General features: G+C 36.5%; 1 protein-coding gene across 1 annotated transcript in view; it reads left to right on the top strand.

Annotated features, from left to right (window-relative positions):
* Positions 1–2,813: 2,813 nt before the first annotated feature.
* STXBP4 (syntaxin binding protein 4) overlaps positions 2,814–24,386 on the top strand; it is a gene marked incomplete at its 3' end in the record, with an annotated part of 127,879 nt that continues 106,306 nt past the window's right edge. The window contains exons 1-5 of the mRNA XM_084237048.1: positions 2,814–3,003; positions 7,624–7,756; positions 19,410–19,516; positions 19,716–19,935; positions 20,895–20,973. Of these exons, the coding sequence (XP_084093174.1) occupies positions 2,957–3,003; positions 7,624–7,756; positions 19,410–19,516; positions 19,716–19,935; positions 20,895–20,973 (586 nt within the window). The 5' untranslated portion in view covers positions 2,814–2,956. The remainder of the gene's footprint in view (positions 3,004–7,623; positions 7,757–19,409; positions 19,517–19,715; positions 19,936–20,894; positions 20,974–24,386) is intronic.

The following is a 24,386-nucleotide window of genomic DNA, read 5'->3' as shown; positions in this document are numbered from 1 at the left end:
TCTTAGCTGTCTATTTTCCTAATAAAGCTACTGGATCCATTTGTTATTGTGAAATTGCTAACACTTTTTCTAGCAGTACTAACAACTATTCAGTTGGTAACTATTTATTATAATACTTTCCTTGTACCTAAAAGAAGAAAAGTATGCACCTGAGTAAATAGTAAGAACAAATGAACTGTAGTTTGCTCGAGAACAAGCCGGAAAATCACGGTTTTCCAACATAGTGCGCACTAATGAGATGAAGTTGCCTCAGTAAGTCTTGATTAATGTAATTTTGTATTTCCTGGCAGCTTCCTTTAAGCCGCATGTTTGAGCGGCTGCTGTATTTAAAGATGACTAAGTTTATATGATTGACAGATAAGATGAAATAAAATCAAAATCAGAGGCATTTATTTTTTTTCAAATTATGTTTATCACCATCAGTGCCAGCTTCATGGGTTCCTGGCCTGTGCAAGTGCACAAGGGTCCTGCACTTTGATGGCCCTTGTTGTTGGTTTAATGCTCTATTGTCACTTTCTTGAAATTCCTAGTAATCTTTTTTAATAAGGGGTTTTGCATTTTCATTTTATATTACACACACACAGATACACACACACGCACAGAGGACATTTTGACATAATTTAGTCTAACACGGTGTCAGGCTATCTGGAATAAGCAGAGTTAAAGGCAAAAACAGAAAACCAAGAAGAAGGAGGAGCGCCTAACCTCAGTGGATGAAAGGTAAGTGACAAGGCCAAGGCAAATTCAGGTCTTCTGAGAATAGTGAGATTATATGAAGTAAGATCAAACAAAAATCCTAATTCCTTTCCATGGCTCATAAGACCTTAGGTTATCTAGACTATGCCTATTTATCTTCATCTGCTATCTTTCTCTCTCATCACATACCATGCTCCAGGCACATTTCTTTCTGTCCTGTAATACTGTCCTGTAATTTCTTTGCCTGGAATACTTTTTCTCCTGGCTGACTTACTATTTGGATCTTAGCTACACACCACTACCCAATCCTCTGTACAGTCAACTCAGTCATACCATCTTTGAGTATCTGAAATCTAGGTCACTTTGTTATGTCCTTTTTTCTTGTTTTTCTCCAACACTAGGCATAAATGCCCTAAAAGCAGGGACCGTGCCTTGTTCACCACAGTGTCACGGGCACTTACCATAGTTTCTGCATGTGATTGTACCAAGTTAATGTTTGGTGGATGTGTGTCCAAATGAAAGCAAGCAGATAGCAGTCAGCTAGTCTAAGGAAACTTCTGAGAGCTCTGAGCTGTTACTTTGACGAAGCCCTGATGCTTCGAGTAGCCCTAGGGCTCCTCCTTTGAAGCAGTTTTCCCATGTTTCACACAGAGTTGAACTCTGTTACTGGCAGACACTGTGCATCACCCCCCAAGACAAATGAGCAGTGTTACTGAATTGTTTAGATTCTTGGGGGGAAAAAAAATGCACCAGAGGCAGGAATATTGCCTTTGGGTACAAAATAAAGGAGACAGTAAATTAACTCTCTGATTCATCTTGTATCTTGATTTCCTTAAACTTTCAGGCATTTTAAAAGTATCAATTAAGTAAAGTCTAGCCCAGAGAAGGGAGACATTCTTGATTTTGCCAATGTTCTGAAACAAATTTAAGATTCTATAAATAGCTAATGCTATCTTGGAGAATCTCCATTGTGATAAGGTATACAAGTTAGTACAGTTTCTAAATGCTGTTTTTTTCTTTTCCCCCTCTTCAGGTATAAAGCTAAAATAAAATCTGTAGGTCTAACTTTATAAAATGTACTTTGTACTTTTTAAATACTAGTGCCAGTGAACCTGTAAACAGTAAGCATTTTTACTTTGTCAATCATAGAATCTAGATTATTGGGTATCCAACACCATCTTGCTGTTCTGTCGTGAAATAACGTCTGTAATTTTGGAGATGTTTTGGTAAGTTGTGATATGTACATTTGTAAACCATCACTGTACTCAAGGTGTACATACTTTCCCTATGAATAAATTGCAATTTGGCCACATCTGGAAATGCAGATTAGAATCCAGGTCTCTCTGATGTCAAGGTCCTTGCTCAAAGCTCCAAAGCTGGAGTTCTAGTAGGAAAACCACCACAGACTTACTCATTTGTATGGGAAATACAATCTTTCTAAGTCTAGCTACTCACTTCCTTAATAGGAGATTTGTGCTAAATGATCCTACTATGTTTTCCAACTTAAAATTTCTGTACTTCATATTTCTTGTGCTGAGGTGGTAAACTACCCTTCAAATACAGTATTTTTAATTAATTGAAAATATACCAGTCTCCATAATTTTCACACTAGAGCTATATGAGGCATTAAAATTATATCTTTTTTTCCATAGGAAAATATTTAAGAAGGTGGTGGAGTAATATGAATCAGAGTAATATAGTATCTGCAGGAAGTTCTACAAGATAGATGGTAAGACAATAGGAATTTTTTTGTTCAACAGTGTACTGTATAATTATTTTGCAGATATATCTTCATTTTTCTCATTCTTTTGAGTATGAGGCAAGAGACATCTTTCTCATTCTTTTTTTTTTAATGTGTTTTTTAAGGTCACTAATTGTGGAAGCTATCATGTTACCTAAAGGTTAACTGTATTTTTCTCTTCTGCCAGAAAATACACATGTTATATAGATATTGATAATAATATAGAGGTAGTCTGACAACTTACTCATTTTCTCTCTGCCACTGCATTTTTCACATATCAGCAATGACTAAAATGCCATAGCCCAAAATCTATAAAATAGATCTAATATCTATCTGTACACAGATACATACTGTTCATGTACTAGGTATATATATTTTTATGCATAGTTGAAATCAAATGTAATTGACATGATAATTCATTTTCTACTTCTCCAATCATAGGAAAAGAAGAATTTCTAGACTGACCATCAAGATCTTCAATTATACAGCTGTTCAAGACAAGGCTGCTTTGGTGAAACCATGAGTAAAAATGCAGCTGCTGTGGTATCATCTGATCTGCTTAAAAAGTAATTTTTAAATTAATTTAGTATGTTCTGAACTATTCTTGTTTGAAATATACAGACTAGTAAGGAACTTTTGGTTGAAAATTGTATGTAACTGGTCTCAGACAGCAATAATGAGAAAATTGATCAATAATTACTTTCCACAAAAAACACCTCTCAATATGAATTAAAGTATGAGATAAATTCCATATTCTCTTTATAATTACAAATAGAGACTGATTTTTAAACATTTGACCTGATATTTTTGCATATATAAAATATTTTACAATTCCAGTATAAAAAATATATAAAAGTAAGGTTAGCTTTTGCTGAGTAATAAACCATCACAAAGTACCTTAAAAGAATAATCATTTTTTCTTTGTCATGATTCTGTGGGTTGCTGAGCAGTTCTTCAGGTCTGCACCAGATGGTGTAGGAGAGTCCCAGGCCTCTGCTGGGAAGGCTGGATCACTGAGGTCTCTTTCAGTCTGGGCCCACCCTCCAGGAAACAAACTCAAACTTTTTCACATGGTGGCAGAATGGGTTCCAGTAACAAGCACATATATTTTCATGTATTTGTTCCGCTCACATTTGCTGGTATACTGTTAGCTGAGGCATTACAGAAAGCCAAGTTCAAATTCAAGGGGTACAGATACAGACTTACTTTTTAATGGAAGAAACAGTAAAGTCACATTCCAAGGCAATGAAAACAGGAATGGGTGACCATTTTGAAAAATGTAGCTCACATATGTTTATTCAGAAAAGTCTTGCTTTCATTCTTCTCCTTTACTCTGCCTTCATTTCTCTTATAGGTAATCTTTTTTTTTTTCTTGGTTCCTTTTTAGGGCTTCCTTTTCTATAAGCAAATATATATATATGTGTGTGTGTGTGTATAAATTTGTACATTTTTATATATACATATGTAAACACAATAATAATTATATATTTTTCTCAAAGTTATTTATTGTGTACAAGTTTCTTCTGTACATTAGATAATCTTCTACCATTGCTTATGAAGAAAACAAGATTACACCAACCTTTTGGCTCAGGTTCACAGGTTTCCCTGGAGGATGTCAGGCCAGTTAAACTCAGGGTCTTTCTCTGATGCATGCTCCTGGAAGCACCGGAAAGCTTCTGTCTCCAAGGGCCACAGCCAGGTCCAGCTGTGTGTATGTACAGAGAGCTCCATGCACAGAGCTCTGTGCCTTGGTGCTGAATAGCTTTATTCTCTGGGGCAGCACAAGGGCAAAATCAAGCCACTTAGGGCAAAATCAAGTCCATGGGAATCATACATACAACTAAGGCAAGTGTTCCAAAACATCCAAGCTCCACTTTCTAGCATCTTCTTCACAAAATAAGGAATCATGTTATATATACTTTTTTGACCTTGTCTTTTTAAGATTCATTTTATTTATTTATGCATACAAGAGCTGGGGTGTAGGCCAGAGGTGCAGGGAGAGGGGGCAGTAAGAGCATTCACCAAAGACAGAGTGGGGAGCAGAGCAAGCAGATCCACTGAAATGCGCTGAGGAGGGGAGCAGAGGGCGAGACAGCAGAGGTCTGCTGTCCCATGTGGGTTAGCTCCCGGGCCAGGCATTGAGCTCAGTATATTGTAGTGGTAGAGCTGAGTCTTAACCCCTAGGCCAACCTTGTCTTTTTTTTTTTTAGGATTTATTTATTTATTTATTTATACAAGCACTGGGTACAGACAGAAGCCCGGGAGGGTGAGAGAATTCACCAGAGCCAGAGTGGGGAGCAGAACAGGCAGAGTGACAAAGTACACTGCTGAGGGGAGCAGTAGGTGGCAGAAGAGGTCTGCGCGCCATGTGGGACCCTTGCCAGTGGCCAGGGATTGAACCAGCACTGCAGAGGCTGCGGGCAGCTTCGCAGCCCAGCGCTCAACTGCTGTGCCACCAGGGAGGCCCAACCTTGTCTTTTTTTAAACTTCAAATTATACCCTAATGATATAAAGATCTTCCTTTTACCTTGTTATAACTGCATAGTATAGTGTTCTAGTGTGTGTATGTGCTATAGTTTATTCAGTCAGTACCTTTTTGATGGCCATTTGATTGTTTGAGATTTTTGGTAATTACTGATTATGCCAATACGAGTCATTTCATAGTTTTGTCTGAATATGTTTGGGATAGATTTCTAGAAATAGAATTTCCAGATCAGGGACTAAGTTTAAAGATTACCAGACTCCCTCTTTAGAGGTTATGCCATTTTGTATTCCCACCAACAATATCAAGAAGTACCTCTTTCCCCACAGCCTTGTCATCAGAATATATTGTTCAAGTTTTAAATTTATGTTGATATGATAGGTGAATAATGGTATTTCTGCCTGTCTTTAATTCTTACAGCTGAGCAGAGCAATTATTTTGAGTAGCAAAATTTAAGTGAGTGATATGTTACTGTTTTTGAAATTGAGGTAGCATGGTTTTAAACATTATATAAGTGACTTCAAGTATATAATTTTATAGTTTGACATCTGTATACACTACAGCATATTCACCACTAAAAATCTAGGGGTTATTGTATAATTGACACCTTTATACTTTTACCCAACCCTCTTCCCCTCTAGTGACCACCAATCTGTTCTCTGTATCTATGAATTTGTTTTGTTTTGTTTTGTTTTTGTTTATGTATTCCTCGTATGAGTAAAATCATGTGATATTTGTCTTTCTCAAACTAACTTATTTTCCTTAGATGTAATATACTAACTATATTGTCCATGTTGTCACATGGCAAGAACACATGTGACAACACATCCCTGTTGTCACAAATGGCAAGAATTTGTTCTTTTTTATGACTGAGAAGTGTTCCATTATGTATATATACCATATTTTCTTTATCTATTTATCCATGACTCTTAGGTATTCCCATAGCTTGCCTATTATACATAGCACTGTAGTGAACATAAATTATTGAGCACAAATTAGTATTTTTGTATTCTTTAAATACCCAGAAGTGGGGTAGATGGTTCATATAAATCCTTAACAACAGGGAATTTTTTTTTTTTGTATAACCACTTTATTGAGATAGAATTCAGACCATGCAATTTACCCAATTAAAGTATGCAATTCAGTGGTTTTTAATATATTCACCAGATTGATCAACCATCTCCCTAATCAATTTTAAACATTTCTGTCATTGCTAAAGGAAGTCATCACTCATTCCTTTCAGCTTCCCTATCCCTGCCCTATCCTTAGGCAAGCAATAATCTACTTTCTACTCCATAGATTTGTCCATTTTGGACTTGGCATATGTATAGAATCATACAATATATGCCCCTTTGTAACTGATTCTTGTACTGTGCACATTGTTTTTAAGGTTGTCCATGTTATAGCATGTACCAGGACTTCATTTCTCATAGCTTAAATTCCTTTGTAGACAAAGTACAGATCTTTGAGGAATGTGTCAATTAATAGGTATTAAATAATTATATTCCTTTTCAGTTTTTCATTAGTGAAAATCCTGGGGCATATAAATAGATCTCACAATACAGATGCAAAAATTGCACAAGTCACATAATTTAATTTTTAATTAAAATGGGCATATTTATCCTCTTAAGGGATCATGACTATTTGCTTTGAAGCTGCTGGGTTTAAAGGGATTAGAATTTCCGTAGTCAATTTATGTTTTCAGGTGTGAGATTAAAAAAAATGTAAAAAATGTTTCGCTAAAACTTGACCTGTAATATGTGAAACAACAGGGAAATTTTAAAATAAGATCTTAGTAAGTAAATACACAGCTATGTTAATAATAGTTACTCTGGATTAGAAAAGGAGGGATCCACAATAATATGTGGTGGGGATTATTTCTGAGCCCACTGAAGGAAATTCACATATAGAGGGATTAAGAAGTTAATGGAAAGAATTGCTAATGAGGCACCTTCCATTCCCTTCTTCCCTTCAACTGTGGCATATCTAGGCTTCATTCCTATATGGGCTTACAATCTGATAGCCTATCAAGAATTGGTTGATGTTCCGTGGGCATCCCCTGGTGGTGCAGCCGTTGAGCGCTGGGCTGCGAAGCTGCCTGCTGCCTCTGCAACGCTGGTTCAATCCCCGGCTGGTGAGGGTCCCACATGGGGCGCAGACCTCTCCTGCTGCACCCGCCGCTCCCCTCAGCAATGTATTTCTTCGTCAGTCTGCCTGTTCTGTTCCCCGCTCCGGCTCTGGTGAATTAGAGATTCACTTTTTCTAAATTAAAAGGATAAACTTTTTTTTTTTTAGATTCAAATGGAGCTCATATTTATTTTGATTTAAATAGCTAGAAACATGTCTTTTAAATGCATACCTAATTCATTAAATATTAGTTTTGGAATTGTTCAGTATAATCTAAAAATCAGCTAAAAGCAAATCTTTTATGTCAACTTTAATAAATCTTTTGATTTATTTAAATAAATTGTTAAAAGAACTTTTCTTTATTCTACTTCTAAAACATAAGATGTATGTAAAGCTTTAATTTCTTTTATGTTTTAGTTTTATAGATAAAATATAAAAAATACAGGTAAAAAATTCATTTGACTGCTTTTGAATGTATTTTGAGTTGTCTGAATCTAAGAGTTTGATTAAACAAGTAGTTTAAAGAAAAAGGAGATACAGATCTCTAGACTAATCTGGACTTGCTAATTTGTTTTAGGGATCCTGCATTTCAGATGATTACAGTTACTAAGGAAGCAGGCCTTGGTCTGAAGATTCTAGGAGGAATTAACAGGAATGAAGGTCCCCTGGTATATATTCAAGAAATTATTCCTGGAGGAGACTGTTACAAGGTAAAACAAAGACAAAAATAACCCTTCGCCAAAAAACAAAACAAAACTACTAGTGGCAAGTTTTGTTTTCCTACTTCATCAGTAAATTTTTGCTATTAACCGAATGTTAGCTATGACCATTTCTTAGTGAAAATATAAAGGAAATTAGATCTTTACCCTCAAAGAACATTAACTTTCCAAATGAATATAAAATATATATATGAAAATAATAGATTTCAGGCTCTAATTAAAAGCTATATATTTTTCATTATTTAATGTTCAACTCTTATCCTAAGTCTGGTTGAGAGACGTAATTGAAGACGTTACCTATTCACTGCTCTGTCATTTAAGTCAAACAGCTTAAATGTGAACTACATTCATTTAGAACCTCTTAAATGTAAAGCAAAACAAATAAAAAACTGAACAAATAGAATCTACTCTTTTTTTATTTTACGTGTTAAGTAGCCTGAGGTTGATTGAATGTATGAGTAAGGGAACAAATGAATGATTTCATTAAGCATTCAACTGACTCTATGCTTCTTTTTTTTTTTTTTTAAGATTTTTTTTTAATAGAGGCATGTTTTTATTTATTTATTTGTTTGTTTGTTTGTTTTTGTTTATACATGCACTGGGTACAGTCAGAAGCGCGGGAGGGTGAGAGAATTCACCAGAGCCAGAGCGGGGAGCAGAGCAGGCAGAAGGACCGAAGTACACTGCTGAGGGGAGCAGCGGGCGGCAGGAGAGGGCTGCGCGCCATGTGGGACCCTCCTCCGGTGGCCGGGGAGCACTGGGGACTGAACCGGCGCCGCAAAGGCCGCGGGCAGCTTCGCAACCCAGCACTTTACCGCTGTGCCACCGGGGAAGCCCTGACTCTATGCTTCTTGATAGAAGAAAAAAGGAAACATGTTAAATTATAAAATTTTTAGTGCCCAATAAAAGCCACACTATTAAATGAAATTTCATATTTCTCCCCTGGCACATGCTGCTGTTTCGATTTGCTTATTTTTTGGGGGATTTTTTTTTTCCCCTACCACCATCCTTTATATCCCTTTGACACTTTCAACCTCCATCTGTGTGAATTTGCTATCTTAGTAATTCAGGAATTCATGTTTTAAGTCAGTGCTGCAGTCAGAACGAAAATGTATTATGAGTCGGCCATCAGAAAGAAATGCACACTATCAGGGGAGCCTTAAGCCTTGTAGGAAGCGTAGATCCAAAGTTGAAACTCAATACTAACCAGTAACTTAGTCAGCAAACTGATTACTATATTTGCATTTTCATTTCTCTTAGATTTCATTTGTTCTTTTTGTTTCACTGATGTGACTCTGTCTTTTCAAAATTGCCCACATTTTTGGAGAGATAAGATATAAAGAATTTAATAACACATTCTGTGTCAAGCTATATAAAATGAGAAAAGATCCTCTTCTTAAATTTCTTCTTATTCTTATAATTGTTTTTGTTAAATAGTCTTTTTTTTAAAAAAAAAAAATATTTATACAAGAACTGGATGCAGGCCAGAGGCACAGGAGGGTGAGAGAATTCACCAGAGACAGAGTGGGGAGCAGAACAGGCAGACAGATGAAAACACTGCTGAGGGGAGCAGCAGGCGAGATAGGAGAGGTCTGCTGCTCCATGTGGGTATCTCCCTGGCCAGCTGGGAATTGAACCCTTGCTGCAGAGGCTGCGGACAGCTTCACAGTGCTGCGCTCAACCCGCTGCACCACCAGGGAGGTCCTAAATAGTCTTATTCTTAGCCCCATCCCACACTAAACGCTTGTTGAGCAAGCAGTTTATCTATTCGGTATACAGTTCATCAGTAACTTCCAAAAGGATATAGGTGATTTCATTTATTTCAGCCTTACTGAAATAATAAGGCATTTTCCAACTACCCTTACCAAGTTGTAAGGCTATTACAATGATACAAATTTTTGATGAATTAAAATTATTAGCCAAATAAGAGTATATCTTAGCACACAGAAAATGATTTTTTTCTTGTAAGAATTGAGACATTTAGTACTACAATAGTTCTAACACTACACTTAATAAAATGCAATAAATAGATCATGGGCTTTAATAAGTGATAAGAATTTGCTTTCATGACAAGCATCAGTTTGTGCTTTTATATTTCTATGAGAAATATTTGTAGTTCAAGTAATAAGTTGGTAGTGGTGATGGTGAGTGACTCTTTGCCATGGCTCACTGATAGCAGACTAAGAAATTATGCCCACACTATATACTTTCTCTTACTGGATTTCTTAGATTTCTTCTTTGAAAGGGCTTTAAAAAGCAAAGCCCTGTAATGAACTATGTTCTTTATGTACCACTAGAGAGCAGTGCAGAGTTATTAATGTTCTTTGACTACACTTGATAATTTCCAAGAGAACAGGCAACATAGGAAAGGTGTAGACAGAGAAGAATAAGTTTGCAATGCTTACATTTATTTTTGTATACTTCCTTATAATTGAGTTATATGCACATTTGTTATATGTACTTGTATATAAGTACAAAAGAGGTAAAATTTTATATTAAAATATTTTGAAATTAATAGTAACTATTTCTTGTGTTCTAAATACTGTAAGTTACCTTCATAAATTTCTAATCTGTACAAAATTTTTGCTTAGTAGATATATTCAATGAATTAGAGGCACAGGCTCATAGGATTATCCTGATTAAGTTGCTGATCCGAGCTACTGTTAATATTTTTAAAATGCATATGAGTTCTTTCACTTGCTGTATGTAATTTTAACATCATGATTCAGAACTAATGATATAGGCATTCTCAAGCTTATAGATGATGATATTCCATTTATATTCACAAACTTCATATGGCTTACAGCACCCCCCAAGTCTCTTTTCCTACTCCCCTTACACCCACACACACACGTTTTTCTCCTGAGAGATACAAAATACAATACTGGTTCATTAACCAAAATAACATGTTTCTTTGAAAAACATTCAGAGTTCAAGCTTGGGACAACATGAACATATTTTTTAATTTAGCTCAAGTAGAAATGAAGATTCTTCTAGCTTTAGAGCTGGAGGCAGCCTATGGCACAAGGGGTTAAGCACCGCACTATGAAGCAATCCGCAGCCTCTGCAGCTCGAGTTCAATCCCCGGCTGGCCAGAGAGAAACCAACATGGCACAGCAGACCTCTCCTGTCTCGCCCACTGCTCCCCTCAGCAGTGTATTTCGACAGTCTGCCTGCTCTGTTTCCTACTCTGTCTCTGGTGAATCCTCTCACACCCTGCATCTCCGGCCTGTACCCCAGCTCTTGTATGAGGTATAAATAAATAAATCTTAAAAAAAAAAAGAACATATAGGTACTGAGTTAAGGAAATAAGAGAACTCCAAGGCTTCTTTCCCCCATCCAGCCAGTCTCACGTCAGTATGGAGTTCTCACCATTTGGTCTTAGGCTTTTTTGTGTCCTAGACACTCCTTTGAATTTTATACCCACATACCTAATTGCCTGATAAACACTTCCATTTGGATCTCTTACTGGCATCTCATACTCAGCATGTTTGGGCCACATCATGACATTGTACCGCACCTTCTTTGCTCATATTTTCCCAAATAGGGCCTCTTTCATTGTTTTTCCCATTGCACAAAGTCAGAAAACCTAACAGTGTCTAACTACTCCTGTCCCTTTTCCAGTTCATTAGCATATATGTGGACTTGTTAAACTCAGAATATCTCTTGAACTCATTGATCTTGGTTTCCACGGCCATCACCACAGCTTAAGCTACTAATTTTTATCAGAACTTGCAATAGCTTTGTCTGTTCTTAAGCTAAGCACCATGCTTATTTCCTTTTCAACCTGTCTTACTAACACTTAGTTGCCTGCAAGGCTCTGTGTAGTATGACTTCTGCTTTCTACTTCTCCGGCTCTTTATCTGTAGTAACATTCTACCAGTTCCTGGAAGTTCTTTCTCATCTCATAATTACTTCTGGCTGGGGACAAACCCCACCATCCTTTCCCATTACTTCCAGATATCACCTCAAAGTCTGCTTCTTAAGGAATGTGTTCCCTGTCTCCCCTCACCCCTCACCTTCCCCCACACAATCTAGGCCAGATTTTTTTCCTGTAGGTATTCCTAGGTCCTGTTCCTTTCCTTCATATCACCCATCTCATTTATAATCATTCATCAATGTCTGTGATTGTTTTATTAACTCTGTGAACCTCAAGACAGTTTGTGTCTGAAGTGCAAGGATTCTGATTTTATTCACAGTACTATCCCCATTGTGATGCCTTACAAAAACTAATTGCTCAATCCATCAATTACAAATGATCGATTTCTCAGTTAATCTGTCACATTTTTGAGAATTATTGATCAGCCTAATTTTTACTATACTTCCACCATCTGGGCCTCCATATCAAGATACTTTTCTTGTGTTAGATTCTTAATACGTTGAACTTTTCAAACATTTTTGTGTCTTTGTTTTTTTACTACTAATGTAAGAAAAACAGGCAGGGTCAACAACTTTTCTTCAAATATGATATATTTCATTTAGCTAATTCTTTTTTTAATGACTTTTTTTTAAAGATTTATTTATGCATGCACGAGCTGGGGCACAGGCCAGAGGTGCGGCGGGTGAGAGGACCCACCAGAGACAGAGTGGGGAACAGAACAGGCAGAGGGGAGCACACTGCTGAGGGGAGCAGCGGGCGAGTCAGGAAAGGTCTGCTGTGCCATGTGGGTTGCTCCCTGGACAGCCAGGGATCAAACTGGTGCTGCAGAGTCTGCGGACAGCTTCATAGGCTGTGTCCCAACCCCCTGCACCACCAAGGAGGCCCTCATTTAGCTAATTCTAAGACACATATTAAAGCACATGCTTATAAGTTATATAGGTAAACATGCATACATATATAGAAAACAAATGTCTAATTAGCTGTGTGTGTAGATACGTACGTGGCTACGTAGGTAAGTAGGTAGATTTTCCCTTTCCCTCTTGCATCCCTAAAATTGAGATAGCTCTTACAATTCATGTAGTTGTGTGATTGACAGCATTTTTTTTCTTACGACCACATAAAATAATGATGTATTTTATACTCATTCATCTTAGTCTGAAACTTTTTTTTTTTTTTTTTTTTTAAAGATTTTATTTTATTGATTGATTGATACAAGCACTGGGTACAGTCAGAAGTGCGGGAGGGTGAGAGAATTCACCAGAGCCAGAGCGGGGAGCAGAGCAGGCAGAAGGACCGAAGGACACTGCTGAGGGGAGCAGCGGGCTGCAGGAGAGGTCTGCGCGCCATGTGGGACCCTCCTCTGGTGGCCGGGGAGCAGCCGGGGATCGAACCGGCGCCGCAGAGGTCGCCGGCAGCTTCGCAACCCAGCGCTCAACCGCTGCGCCACCGGGGAGGCCCTTAGTCTGAAACTTTTTTTGGTTAAACCCTAAGGTAAACAGAGATCATACAGATAGATAACTAATGGTTAATCATTGTTCACAAAGAATTGAATTAGGACATATTTAACTTTCAAAGGAAGTTTATTTTCAGGATATGCTGAGCACTGGACTAGGATCAAGGCTTTTACCAAAAGTAAAGAAACCAGTCCCACTGGTGAGAGCTAAAGTTGTAGCAATTCAGAGGATTCACTTTGTAGCTTTACTCTCTCTTTTGCTATATTATGATTATTACTCCTGTCAGAATTGCCTTAATTTCCTTAACCTCTTTCTAGGCTTGTCTCCCTGGCAGTATGCTGAGGGACATAACCATGAAAAGGACTTGGTTCTGGCCAAATAAAAAGATCAGTAATGCTAGTATGGGCATTACTGAATTAATATTCTCTGCTAGGAGAAAAATATACATATAAAGAAATAAAGACAGTGCAATATCATAGGTAAATAAAAGTGCTTTTGGAGCAAAATGAAAGGAATGATCAAGGAGATTAAGGGAGTGGTGGAACATTTATGGCAGATAATGTTTGAATTTGGCTGTGAAGTTTAAGTGAGAGTTCATCAGATAGAAAAGTGGCAGGTTGGTGGTGGCATACTAGACAGGATTAGTATGTGTAAAAGCATTAAGCTTTGAAGACTGTGGCTGCTTTGGAGAACTTTTTCTAAGAATAGAATAACAAATTTATATGCTGAGGAAGGAAGGTGGATGATGAAGTGAGGAAAAATCGTCTGTAGCTAGCAGTTGTGCTGGTTTGAAAAGTTAAGCAATTTTGACTCTTCCTACCAGTGGGTAGCCTTTAAATATTCTTAATTTGAGGGCCTCCCTGGTGGCGCAAGGGGTTAAGACACAACCTATGAAGCTCTCTGCAGTCACTGCAGCATGAGTTAGATCCCTGGACAGGGTGCAGCAGACCTCTCCTGACTTGCCCGCTGTTTCCCTCAGTGGTGTATTTCAGTCAATCTGCCTGTTCTGTTCCCATCTCTGTCTCTGGTGAATCTTCTCACCCCCCATATCTCTGGCCTGCACCCCAGTTCTTATATGCATAAATAAATCAATCCTTAAAAAAAAGTTTCTTAATTTGAGGAGTAACAGGATTAAATTTGCACTCAGTCTGAAAAGTGCCTGTAATAGATATGGGATTCTGATTAAATGTACCTTTATTTAACTACAGCAACTTTGTGTGATATAAGTATTCTGACTTTACATCCTAAAAAATGGAGCCTCAGAGGCAGTAAACAGCTTGCCTAAATTCATATTAATAACTGGTAGTAAAAGAAGGATGCCGCCAATTGACAGTTTATGTAAGAAGTGTGGGAAAGGAATCTGAAGACTTGCAGGAGCATATTACTTAGGATTTCAGAGTAACTAGTTAGCTAAATCAAAGTTAGGCTGTATAAATAACTTCTGTTAATATTGTACCATGTTATTTAGAAGTATAATCTAAAATGAACAGTGCTGATAGCTTTTAACAAGTGTGCAAGTGGTCAGGAATACATTATTATTTCAACATCTTTATAAATGTCAGTGTGAAAGAACTCAGACTCTGAAGTTGGGCCATGCAAGTGCTTGGCAAGTTTCCTGCTATGTCGTATGGTTGCTCAGTGACTGCTGACTCAGAATCTAGACAGTGTGGAAGGGCCTGAGCATATCCCTGAAGTTAGTATCTTCACATATACATTAATCCAGTGGGGCAAAATTCACTGGTTTTGAATGCCAGACTTTTACAGAAATAGCTTTGTTTTAGTTTGCAGGTTCTGACTTTAAAACAGGTTTAGAAATTCACATGATCTGCTAAGATCTTATTCTAGGAGACAAAGAATAAAAAAAACCTGCTGTGAATATTTTTTAGAAAGAAAACAATATATAAATACCAGAAGCCACCATTAGAAGGCATTATTCTTCCTCTTTTCTGACACATGTCCTGCTAGAAAATGCTTTTAATATAAAATATGTTAAGTTGCCTTCAGGAGAGCATTTTCCTCTTTATAACTGATACTATACAGTCTGAGACGAGAATGTGGGCCTTAATAGACCAGCCTAAACCCTGATGCTTACCTCTGTTTTCTGTAGCCTTTTTCTCTACAACACTGACAACCAGCTCTGATTTCTCTATAAGTGGGTGGATACCTCTCTCCCATTCTTTCTGTCCATCTCTCCCTCCCTGTCTTTCTCACTATCTTCCTCCCCATTCCCACCACTTTAGCTCCCTGTTTATTAAGATCTAACTAGCAATTAGCAAGTTGTAGAGCTTACATTCAAATTCAGGTCTCTCTGGTTGCTAAACCATTTGGGTCCATTTGGTTCTGAAGACTTCTACCCAAATGAAAGACAGTTGAATTGCCATCTGACTTAGACCCATCATTGTAGATTTTTTCCCTTTTTAAGAAGGAACTATTTATACTAATAACATTTATTGAAGCAAATTAACATAATATTTACTGTCTACTACCCTAGTCTTGTCCCATCAGTATCCTTTAAATGCTTTGCTCCAGCAAAGCAGGGCTTTCTTTATTTTTCCCTCCTTAATCATCATCATAATAATAGTAAATTAAATAATAACTTAGGACACAAGTCCATCAGAGTATAGTTATTAAATTATAGTCATTTAAACTATTTTATTAAACTGATTCCTGTAAGGAATTATTTTTCAGATCTCATTGGTCTTTATATGATCTGGATTTAACAATGAGTTTGTTTACAAATCGGATTTAAAAATTTGTATTTAGGCTTGCTAATATAGCCTCACCCTCTCCCCCAGACTCATAGCAACATCATTCCCCTACCTCTGCATGCATGCACTTACCTACACACACACACACACACACACACACACACACACACACTTACACTCACCCTCTCATTCCACAGTCATCCTTATAATTACCAAACTCTACTAAGGCATTTTTAAAGTTTTTTTTTTTTAAGATTTATTTATTTATGCATACAAAAACTGGGGTACAGGCCAGAGGTGCAGGGGAGTGAGAGGATTCACCAGAGACAGAGGATTCACCAGAGGTTTCTTGATACTGCTTGATATTCACCAGAGATAGAGTGGGGAACAGAACAAGCAGAGTGACTGAATATACTGCTGAGGGGAGCAGTGGGCGAGTCAGGAGAGGTCTGCTGCACCATGTGAGTAGCTCCCTGGCCAGCTGGGGATGGAACTCGTGCTGCAGAGGCTGTGGATAGCTTAACAGTGCTGTGCTTAACCCCTTGTGACATCAGGGAGGCCCCCTAATTTTTTTCTTTTTTTTTTAAAGATTTATTTATTTATGCATACGAGAACTGGGTGTAGGCCAGAGGTGCTGGGGGTGGGGGAGGATTCACCAGAGACAGAGTGGGGAGCAGAACAGGTGGATCTACTGAAATGCACTGCTGAGAGGGCAGCAGGTGAGACAAGCGAGGTCTGCTGTGCCATGTCGGTTAGCTCCCTGGTCAGGGATTGAACTCATGCTTCAGTGGCTGTTGATAGCTTGTTAGCACAGAGACTTTATCCCCTGCACCACCAGGAGGCCAAGGAATTTTAAAAATTTAACCTCTTATTTCCTACCAGTTTTGGAAAACAGAACCAAACTATAATTTATCTAGTTAGCCACATTATTGGGGTAAATATGAATTTTCTTTTTATTTGGGGGGATTGTCTTTTCTTTTATATATTATTTGACACAACAAAATGATATTGGAACATGTATCTAATTTATAAAGCATAATAATAAAACAAACAGTTATAATTCACTTAGAGTTCGCCACTGGTCTTCAGTAGAAAATGTAAGTACAATTGAAGCTTTCTGTGTACTTTTCCTCAGCTTTTATTAGCTAGATTTTAAAATTATTTTTGCTTTTGCTACCATTTTACCTCAACCTTGAGTGAGTGACTTTCACAGTCTAAAATTTAGCATGTTAAATTGCAAGCTAATGTATGTAATTATTTAAGTGTAAATGCATTTGTAACCATAACCAACTCTGTAGTAAGATGTGGACACAGACAATTTATAAAGTCTCATAAGATAAATCCTTTCATTTTATTGAACATATAGGATACATATCTTGATACTGCTTAATCTTTTCTAGCATTACCATCTTATGTTACTTCCGATATGTTTATCAAATGGAAGGAAAACAATGACTTGTGAATATAGCAATTGTGTGTTATATTCTCTGACATTACTAGTTATCTATAATCATATCTTTATAAGATCCAAATTAATTTTCAGATTTAATATATTTTAAAATCAAATTTCTTTCTTAATTTTTTTTTAAAGATTTATTTATTTATGCAAGAGCTGGGGTATAGGCCAGAGATGTGGGGGGTGAGAGGATCCACCAGAGACAGAGTGGGGAACAGAACAGGCAGACTGACTGAAATACACTGCTGAGGGGAGCAGCGGGTAAGACAGAGCGGTCTGCCTCGCCATGTGGGTTGCTCCTTGGCTGGCTGGGGATCGAACTCATGCTGCAGAGGCTGCAGTTTGTCTCATAGTGCGGTGCCCAACCCCTTGTGCCACCAGGGAGGCCCTCTTAGCTTAATTTTAAAATAATTTATAATTTATAAAATATAAAATAATTTATATTTCTGAAGGGTCTAGAGTCATTATGCATTCAGATTGTAATATCGTTTATATAATATTTGAAAATGTTCAAAAATGTTCTCATGAAATTTTTGATAAATGTTTTTATATTTGTTTCCTTATGTATTTAGCATTTTGTGAAAGATAATACTAAGTGTTGTTGTAAAAAAAAAAACAGGAATATTGTTATTTTGCTGTAAATTAACCATGGGTCACCATTTATTATATATAATGCAGTTCAAAGGTCAATTATCTAACAGATTTTATGAGGTAAAACTTTGAAGTAAGATATTTTCTTGAATTTCTTGAATTTATGTAACTACCATCAGGCAACAATCTAGATTTTTAACCATATAAGCATCTTCCCTAGTTACAGTGTTTTATATTCCCTATATAGGAATTTCTGTGCTTTGTATAAATGATATAGAAGTATCTTAGGAACTGAAGATGAAAAGAGCTCATTCTTTTCCACTTTCATTCAAGGGAATAAAAGACAGATGAAGACTGAGAAACTTGTAACCGATAGGCTCTGTTTTATTCAGGCTAGTTATAGGCAAAGCCTGGATTAACAAAGACAGTGCCAGACATTTGAAGTTGGTCATCATTTGCAGGACTTAACTAAAGCTATCTACATAGCCAGCTTGAACTGAGTCACAAAAGGGAAAGCAGATCTAAGGAGCAGTTATCCTGTACTTCTGTAATGGAAATAATAATGTAAACCAAGGTTAACTCCATAAAAAAAATTCTTTAAAAAAAGGTGAAAGTTGATCATGAGCTGATATATGGGTAAGATTGATACAATTACTGATTCTTTAAAAAGTTTCACTGTGGAGTAAGTCTAAAACATTCAGAAGTGGTTGGAAAATAAAGTGAGTGGGTCTTGTAATCTGAAGTATGCTGGGATTTGGCATATTTTATCATAGAATCAGAGATGTGTCTGTCCCAGAGTACCAAATTTTTAAAATGGGTCTCTTTCCCCAGTGCTTCAGGATTCCTTAGAGCCACACTTTTTTTTTTTTAATTTATTTATTTATACAAGCACTGGGTACAGACAGAAGCTCGGGAGGGTGAGAGAATTCACCAGAGCCAGAGCGGGGAAAAGAACAGGCAGACTGATGAAAGAGAACCACGCTTTCTTTTTCTTTTTTTTTTTTTTTTTGGTTTATTTATTATTTATTTATTTATTTATTTATTTTTATAGAGGCATGTTTTATTTATTTGTTTGTTTGTTTGTTTATACATGCACTGGGTACAGTCAGAAGCTCAGGAGGGTGAGAGAATTCACCAGAGCCAGAGCGGGGAGCAGAGCAGGCAGAAGGACCGAAGTACACTGCTGAGGGGAGCAGCGGGTGGCAGGAGAAGTCTGTGCGCCATGTGGGACCCACCTCCAGTGGCCGGGGAGCAGCCAGGGATCGAACCGGCGCCACAGAGGCCGCGGGCAGCTTCACAACCCAGTGCTCAACCGCTGCGCCACCCGGGAGGCCCGAGAACCACGCTTTCTTAAGAAATACATCTACTGTTCAATTTCATTTGTGTATATTGCCAAACAAGGCTTTAATCTAAACTTTTGCTACTAAACTTCTTTGTCTCGGGTTGGTTTTACCCTTTCTTTAAGACATTCTTTGCCAAAACTGTCCTTTAATTCCATCATTTAATTTTTTTAAAGCATGCCTCATTCATTTCTTTGCTTTACTGTTTTTGTTAGGATGGACGATTGAAGCCAGGAGATCAGCTTGTCTCAATAAACAAGGAATCTATGATTGGTGTATCATTTGAAGAAGCAAAAAGCATAATTACCAGAGCCAAATTGAGGTAACTATCCTATCCATACGATCGGATGAGTCATTTAGCATGACTCCTTAAAAATAGTAATGTACATTATGTTTAGTACTTTAATCCCTAAAGAAAAGTATTCTTGATAGTTTTTGCTGATATATGAAGCATTATTATCTCAGGCTTCTATTATACTATAGCTGCAAATATTTATAAAATAATTTCTTTTAATTGCTAGATCAGAATCTGCTTGGGAGATAGCATTCATAAGACAAAAATCAGACAGCAGTCATCCAGAGAACCTGTCCTGTACATCCCTTTTGCAAGATTCAGAAGAATATGGTCCTCAAGGTTCAGCATTTAGTCTTATGACTTCCTCCCCTGAAATACTAATTCCAAAGACCTCATCTACTCCCAAAACTACAGATGCTGTTTTACCTTCTTTTAAGATAAATCAGGTAATCTTCAATTTCTCTCCTTATGCAGTCCATAAATCTCCATATGTTTTTATGCTGTTATATACACATAAAATTATAATTTTAGTAGTACAGTTTGTTAGCAAATTGATATTTCCTTGAAAGAGTTTATTTTTTTCGATTTAAGATACCTATATTGTGCTGTCAGTAAAATACAGTTTTTTAAATCAGCGTGTCTCCTGTGCCAGAAGATCATACTTAGTTAGAAGATACTTGACTCAATGGAGTCACAAAAATACATTTCATTCTAAACTATTCGGAATGTTATATTTATTTTCAGACAGTCCCTAATATGGTTCACTTCATTATTATTTGTTTTCTTCCTCTTTGTTCCTTAGCTTTTTATATACAGTGAGGCTCTTCCTAGTCATCCAATGGAGGTGGATACTATTCCCTCACCTGTGGGTTCTAAAATATAGTTCCCCCTATTTGAATCGTGCAAAAAGTTGAGTTTCTGTGTCAAAATTGATACGATTTTTAATTGCTAAAGTGCCCTAACAACAAAGTTATAAAATAGAGCATATACCTCTTAAATCTGTGTTAGCTAGGAAACAAAATAGGAAGCTCAGGTAGATAGGCTTTCAGTGAGTGAAATAAAATTTGTCAAAGGTAACTTCAGTTTTAGGTAAATGCTAATTAGATACAAAGTGTAAGTCTGTCAGCCCCTTATACTTTTTCATCTGAGGTTTTAATGCCTTCAAAAAATGGATACATGACCTTATATTTTGTTGTCCTTGGACATGGTAGAACTGAAATCACTTACCTTTAATTCTGAATTGCTTTGTTTGAAGATGACTATATCAAAATCTTAAAGGTTTAATATTTTGTGAGCTTTTGCTTTAATCTTTTTAACCATTCATTTTACGTTAACATTAGCTTCTGGTCTGGTTTTTGACCTACTTTAAAAAATGGCATTTCCTATTCCTCATTTTCTTTCATAGATAAAAGCTGGATATGAAAAAACAGAGCAGACTCCAATTACTTCTTTGGACAACAACCCTACAAATATATCTAATACCGGTAAATGCACATTTAATTCCTCTTTCTTGTTATTTTTCTCAATTACTCTCTCTCAATGAGGAGTACATAATGTGACTTAATAGTCTTTTAGGAAAGTGCTTTACATCTTTTTTCCTTCAGTGAATAAAAGGATAAAATGAGTGAATTGTGCAGTGGTACCTGTTAGATTATGACTTGTTGGAAATTTTTCTTAACAAATGGTTGGTATTTTAAAGGAGTCATTATCATAACATTATCATGTCTTTGAAGGTGTAATACTCTTTGAACTATTGAAACTAAATAGTGAAAAAACTCTTATAAATCCAGATTAGGTTGCCTTGTCCTTTTAGTGAAATACTGTTAATATATATTAGATGCACTTTCAGAGAAATTATAGAAGAGAGCATAACTTAAGAAAAGAAATAGGTTTTGGTTTTTTTGAAAGATATAGTTACATATTAATTAGAAAGAACATCACTATTAATTTAGTGTTAGTGGTTCCTAATTATAAAATTATTTTCAGATTTTTAAAAAACATTAAAAGACTAATTGTAGAAGCTACCAATTTTAAAAAAACAAGGATTTTTATCAAGTTGTAAAATGTCTATTGTCAAATATCAAGAAAAAAATTCCCTCCCTTTAAATTATCTCCAAAAGTTAAATACAACAAAGAAGAACTATACCTATTAGAAAAGTTAATTATATATTTTTAGGTTATAATGCAAGTTTTATACATGTATTTTAATTTTTAATAATTTTTATCTATATCACAATTACAAAATAAGGAAGAAATAGTATAAATTATATAGTGTCTTAGTCCACTAGGGCTGCTATAGCAGACTGCCACAGACCAAATAGCTTAAAGACAACAAACATTTATTTCCTGCAGTTCTGGGGACTAGAAATCCAGGATCATGGTGCTTGCATGGCCTGAGTGAGATTCTCTTCCAGTTGCAGACTTCTTCTCCTGTCCTCACATGGTAGAGGAGACTATGGATAACACAAATCTAAAACACAAATTCCATAAATGACAGCTTCATCTTTGTGACCTAATCACTTCCCAAAAGACACCTGTCCACATACCCTCATCTTTGGGTGTTAGAATACCAACACCTGAAATCTGGGAAGACATAAACATTTAGGTCATAGCTATTGCACTTCACAGAGATTTATAGTAGATTCCACAATAGTTTGCTCTGATTTGAGCAGTATTTATCAGTGGGCTAGCAGCAATCTTTAACCATAAGTCATAAGCCTTTTTATTAAGTGATACTTATTGACTCTTAGAAACTTTATTAATATTATTCCCTCCCCCTTACATAATTAGTTTCTATTATCTTGATATGTTGTTTTTGTTTTAAACTGGGAACCCTTATGAGGAAAAAATAAAAGACCAGATAAAAGAAGCAAGCAATGGTGAGGAGACATTTATATAACATGTTTTTAATGTTTAAGTTATTAGCTACTCGGTGCCTCTTTCAGCCATTTATTCAGTATGCATTTGCTAAGTATATCACATGTACAGAAAACATAGTTCAGTAGGAGTTATGAAAGAATTAGGATATTTTCTGTGAGATACTTACATGGTGAAATAAACCATGGGGTTTAAGAACCATCATTATTCAGATTAGAAAACATCTAAATATGTAAATATATGTGTGTGTTTGTTTCAGTGTGTGTGTTTATGAAATAGTATTTGTAATAGTCTGTATTAAGAGCAAGTTAATAGTCTGTATTAAGAGCAAGTTATAGGTGGGTTTAGTCATACAAGAGCATATTTTCTTGTGGGTGAATAACACGTTTGCACAAATAATGTTAAAACATTATTACTATTAAGAAATAGTACGAGGCCTGAGTATGGTGTAGGGAAGGTACAGTGGTTAATCAATAGGCTCTGAATGCAAAATTAGAGGTTCATATTTTTGCTCTCAACTCATTAGCAATGTCACCTTGAATTCGTTACATACCTTGTGGGATTGTTGAAGGCATTAAACCATATCATATGTGTAAAGCATTTAACATTGTAATTAGTATGTAGGCTATGCTTAGTAAATTTTGCTGTTACTATTGTTATACAATCTACAGACTAGAGTGAGGCTCAGTAATATTCCAAAGCATGTTTCTAGAATAGAACTATAAGCTTCTAATCTTGAATTCACTTTTGTATCCTCCCCATACTCCAAAAGCTAGTAAGAAACATGGTAGATGTGTAATAGAAAAATAATTTAGGGCCTCCCCGGTGGCACAGTGGTCAAGCGCTGGGTTGCGAAGCTGCCCACAGCCTCTGCAGCGCCAGTTCGATCCCAGGCCACAGGGCAAGGGTCCCACATAGCATGCTGACCTCTCCTGCCACCCGCTGCTCCCCTCAGCAGTGTACTTCGTCAGTCTGCCTGTTCTCCTCTACACTCTGGCTCTGGTGAATTCTCTCACCCTCCCGCACTTCTGACTGTACCCAGTGCTTGTATAAATAAATAATCTTTAAAAAAAAGAAAAATAATTTAATGAAAAATATTTTGAATTCATAAGCTGTAAGTAAAAGTAAGTATTAAAATACAGTTAAAATGGAACATTTTCTAAGGCAAAAATAGTATTGACTTAGTCCCATTTTCTTATTTCCATATAAATGCAATCGGCCAGATATTTCTAGGGGGAAAAAAAGCAAGTTAACTCTAAATTATCTTTAGGCTAACTTACATGCTTTGTGATCATTGTGTTATAAGTACTTCACTATAGATTGTTCCCAAATTAGATCCTTCACTCTCACTTCTAGATTTCCGTCAGCCAGTTGACTCTTACTAATAAAATATGAGGAAGTTTTAATGCGTAAACTTACCCATCTCACAATCTTCCAAAGTGTAAAACTGGTCTTAATTTTTAAAGTCTACATAGTACTTGAGTATGTTTTCTGAAACTATTCTATTATATACACTTCTTATTTCAAAATCCTGTGTCATACTGTTACCATTAACTCAATAACACATGAACTCCTTAGTGTTAGCTAACACCACTCCAAGGACATTCCCAAGGAAATAATTGCATAACAAAATGCTGTCTTATCTTAACAATAGCAGATGCACTAAGGCTTTGAAGTTGAAGTACAGATGTGATGAGGGAAAATACCCATGGAAGTTTCATGCTATTAACCCAATGATATTGATCCTGCCTTATAAAACATTCCCTGTCTTTTGTTCTTAAAAAGAGGAATGGCAACAGAAGATCCAAGAGACTGATAAGCTAACCTTTAGAAAGTTTTATTCTCCCAGGAAGGAGCAAATAAATAAGCTGGAGCCAAGAGACAAAACATTGGCAAAACAGGAAAACCATCTATGAGCTTCCAGGTCAGGCTACTCTGAATTACCAGAACATGCTGGATTTATATGTTTATGGTTTGGGCTCAAAGGTTGTCACAGGAAGGTTGTCTGGAAAAAAAGCAA

This window comes from Talpa europaea, assembly GCF_964194135.1.
Source record: "Talpa europaea genome assembly, chromosome: 7".
NCBI classification, from domain to species: domain Eukaryota; kingdom Metazoa; phylum Chordata; class Mammalia; order Eulipotyphla; family Talpidae; genus Talpa; species Talpa europaea.
Note: the sequence above shows the minus strand (reverse complement) of the source record. Positions and strands in the feature narration are given on the sequence as shown.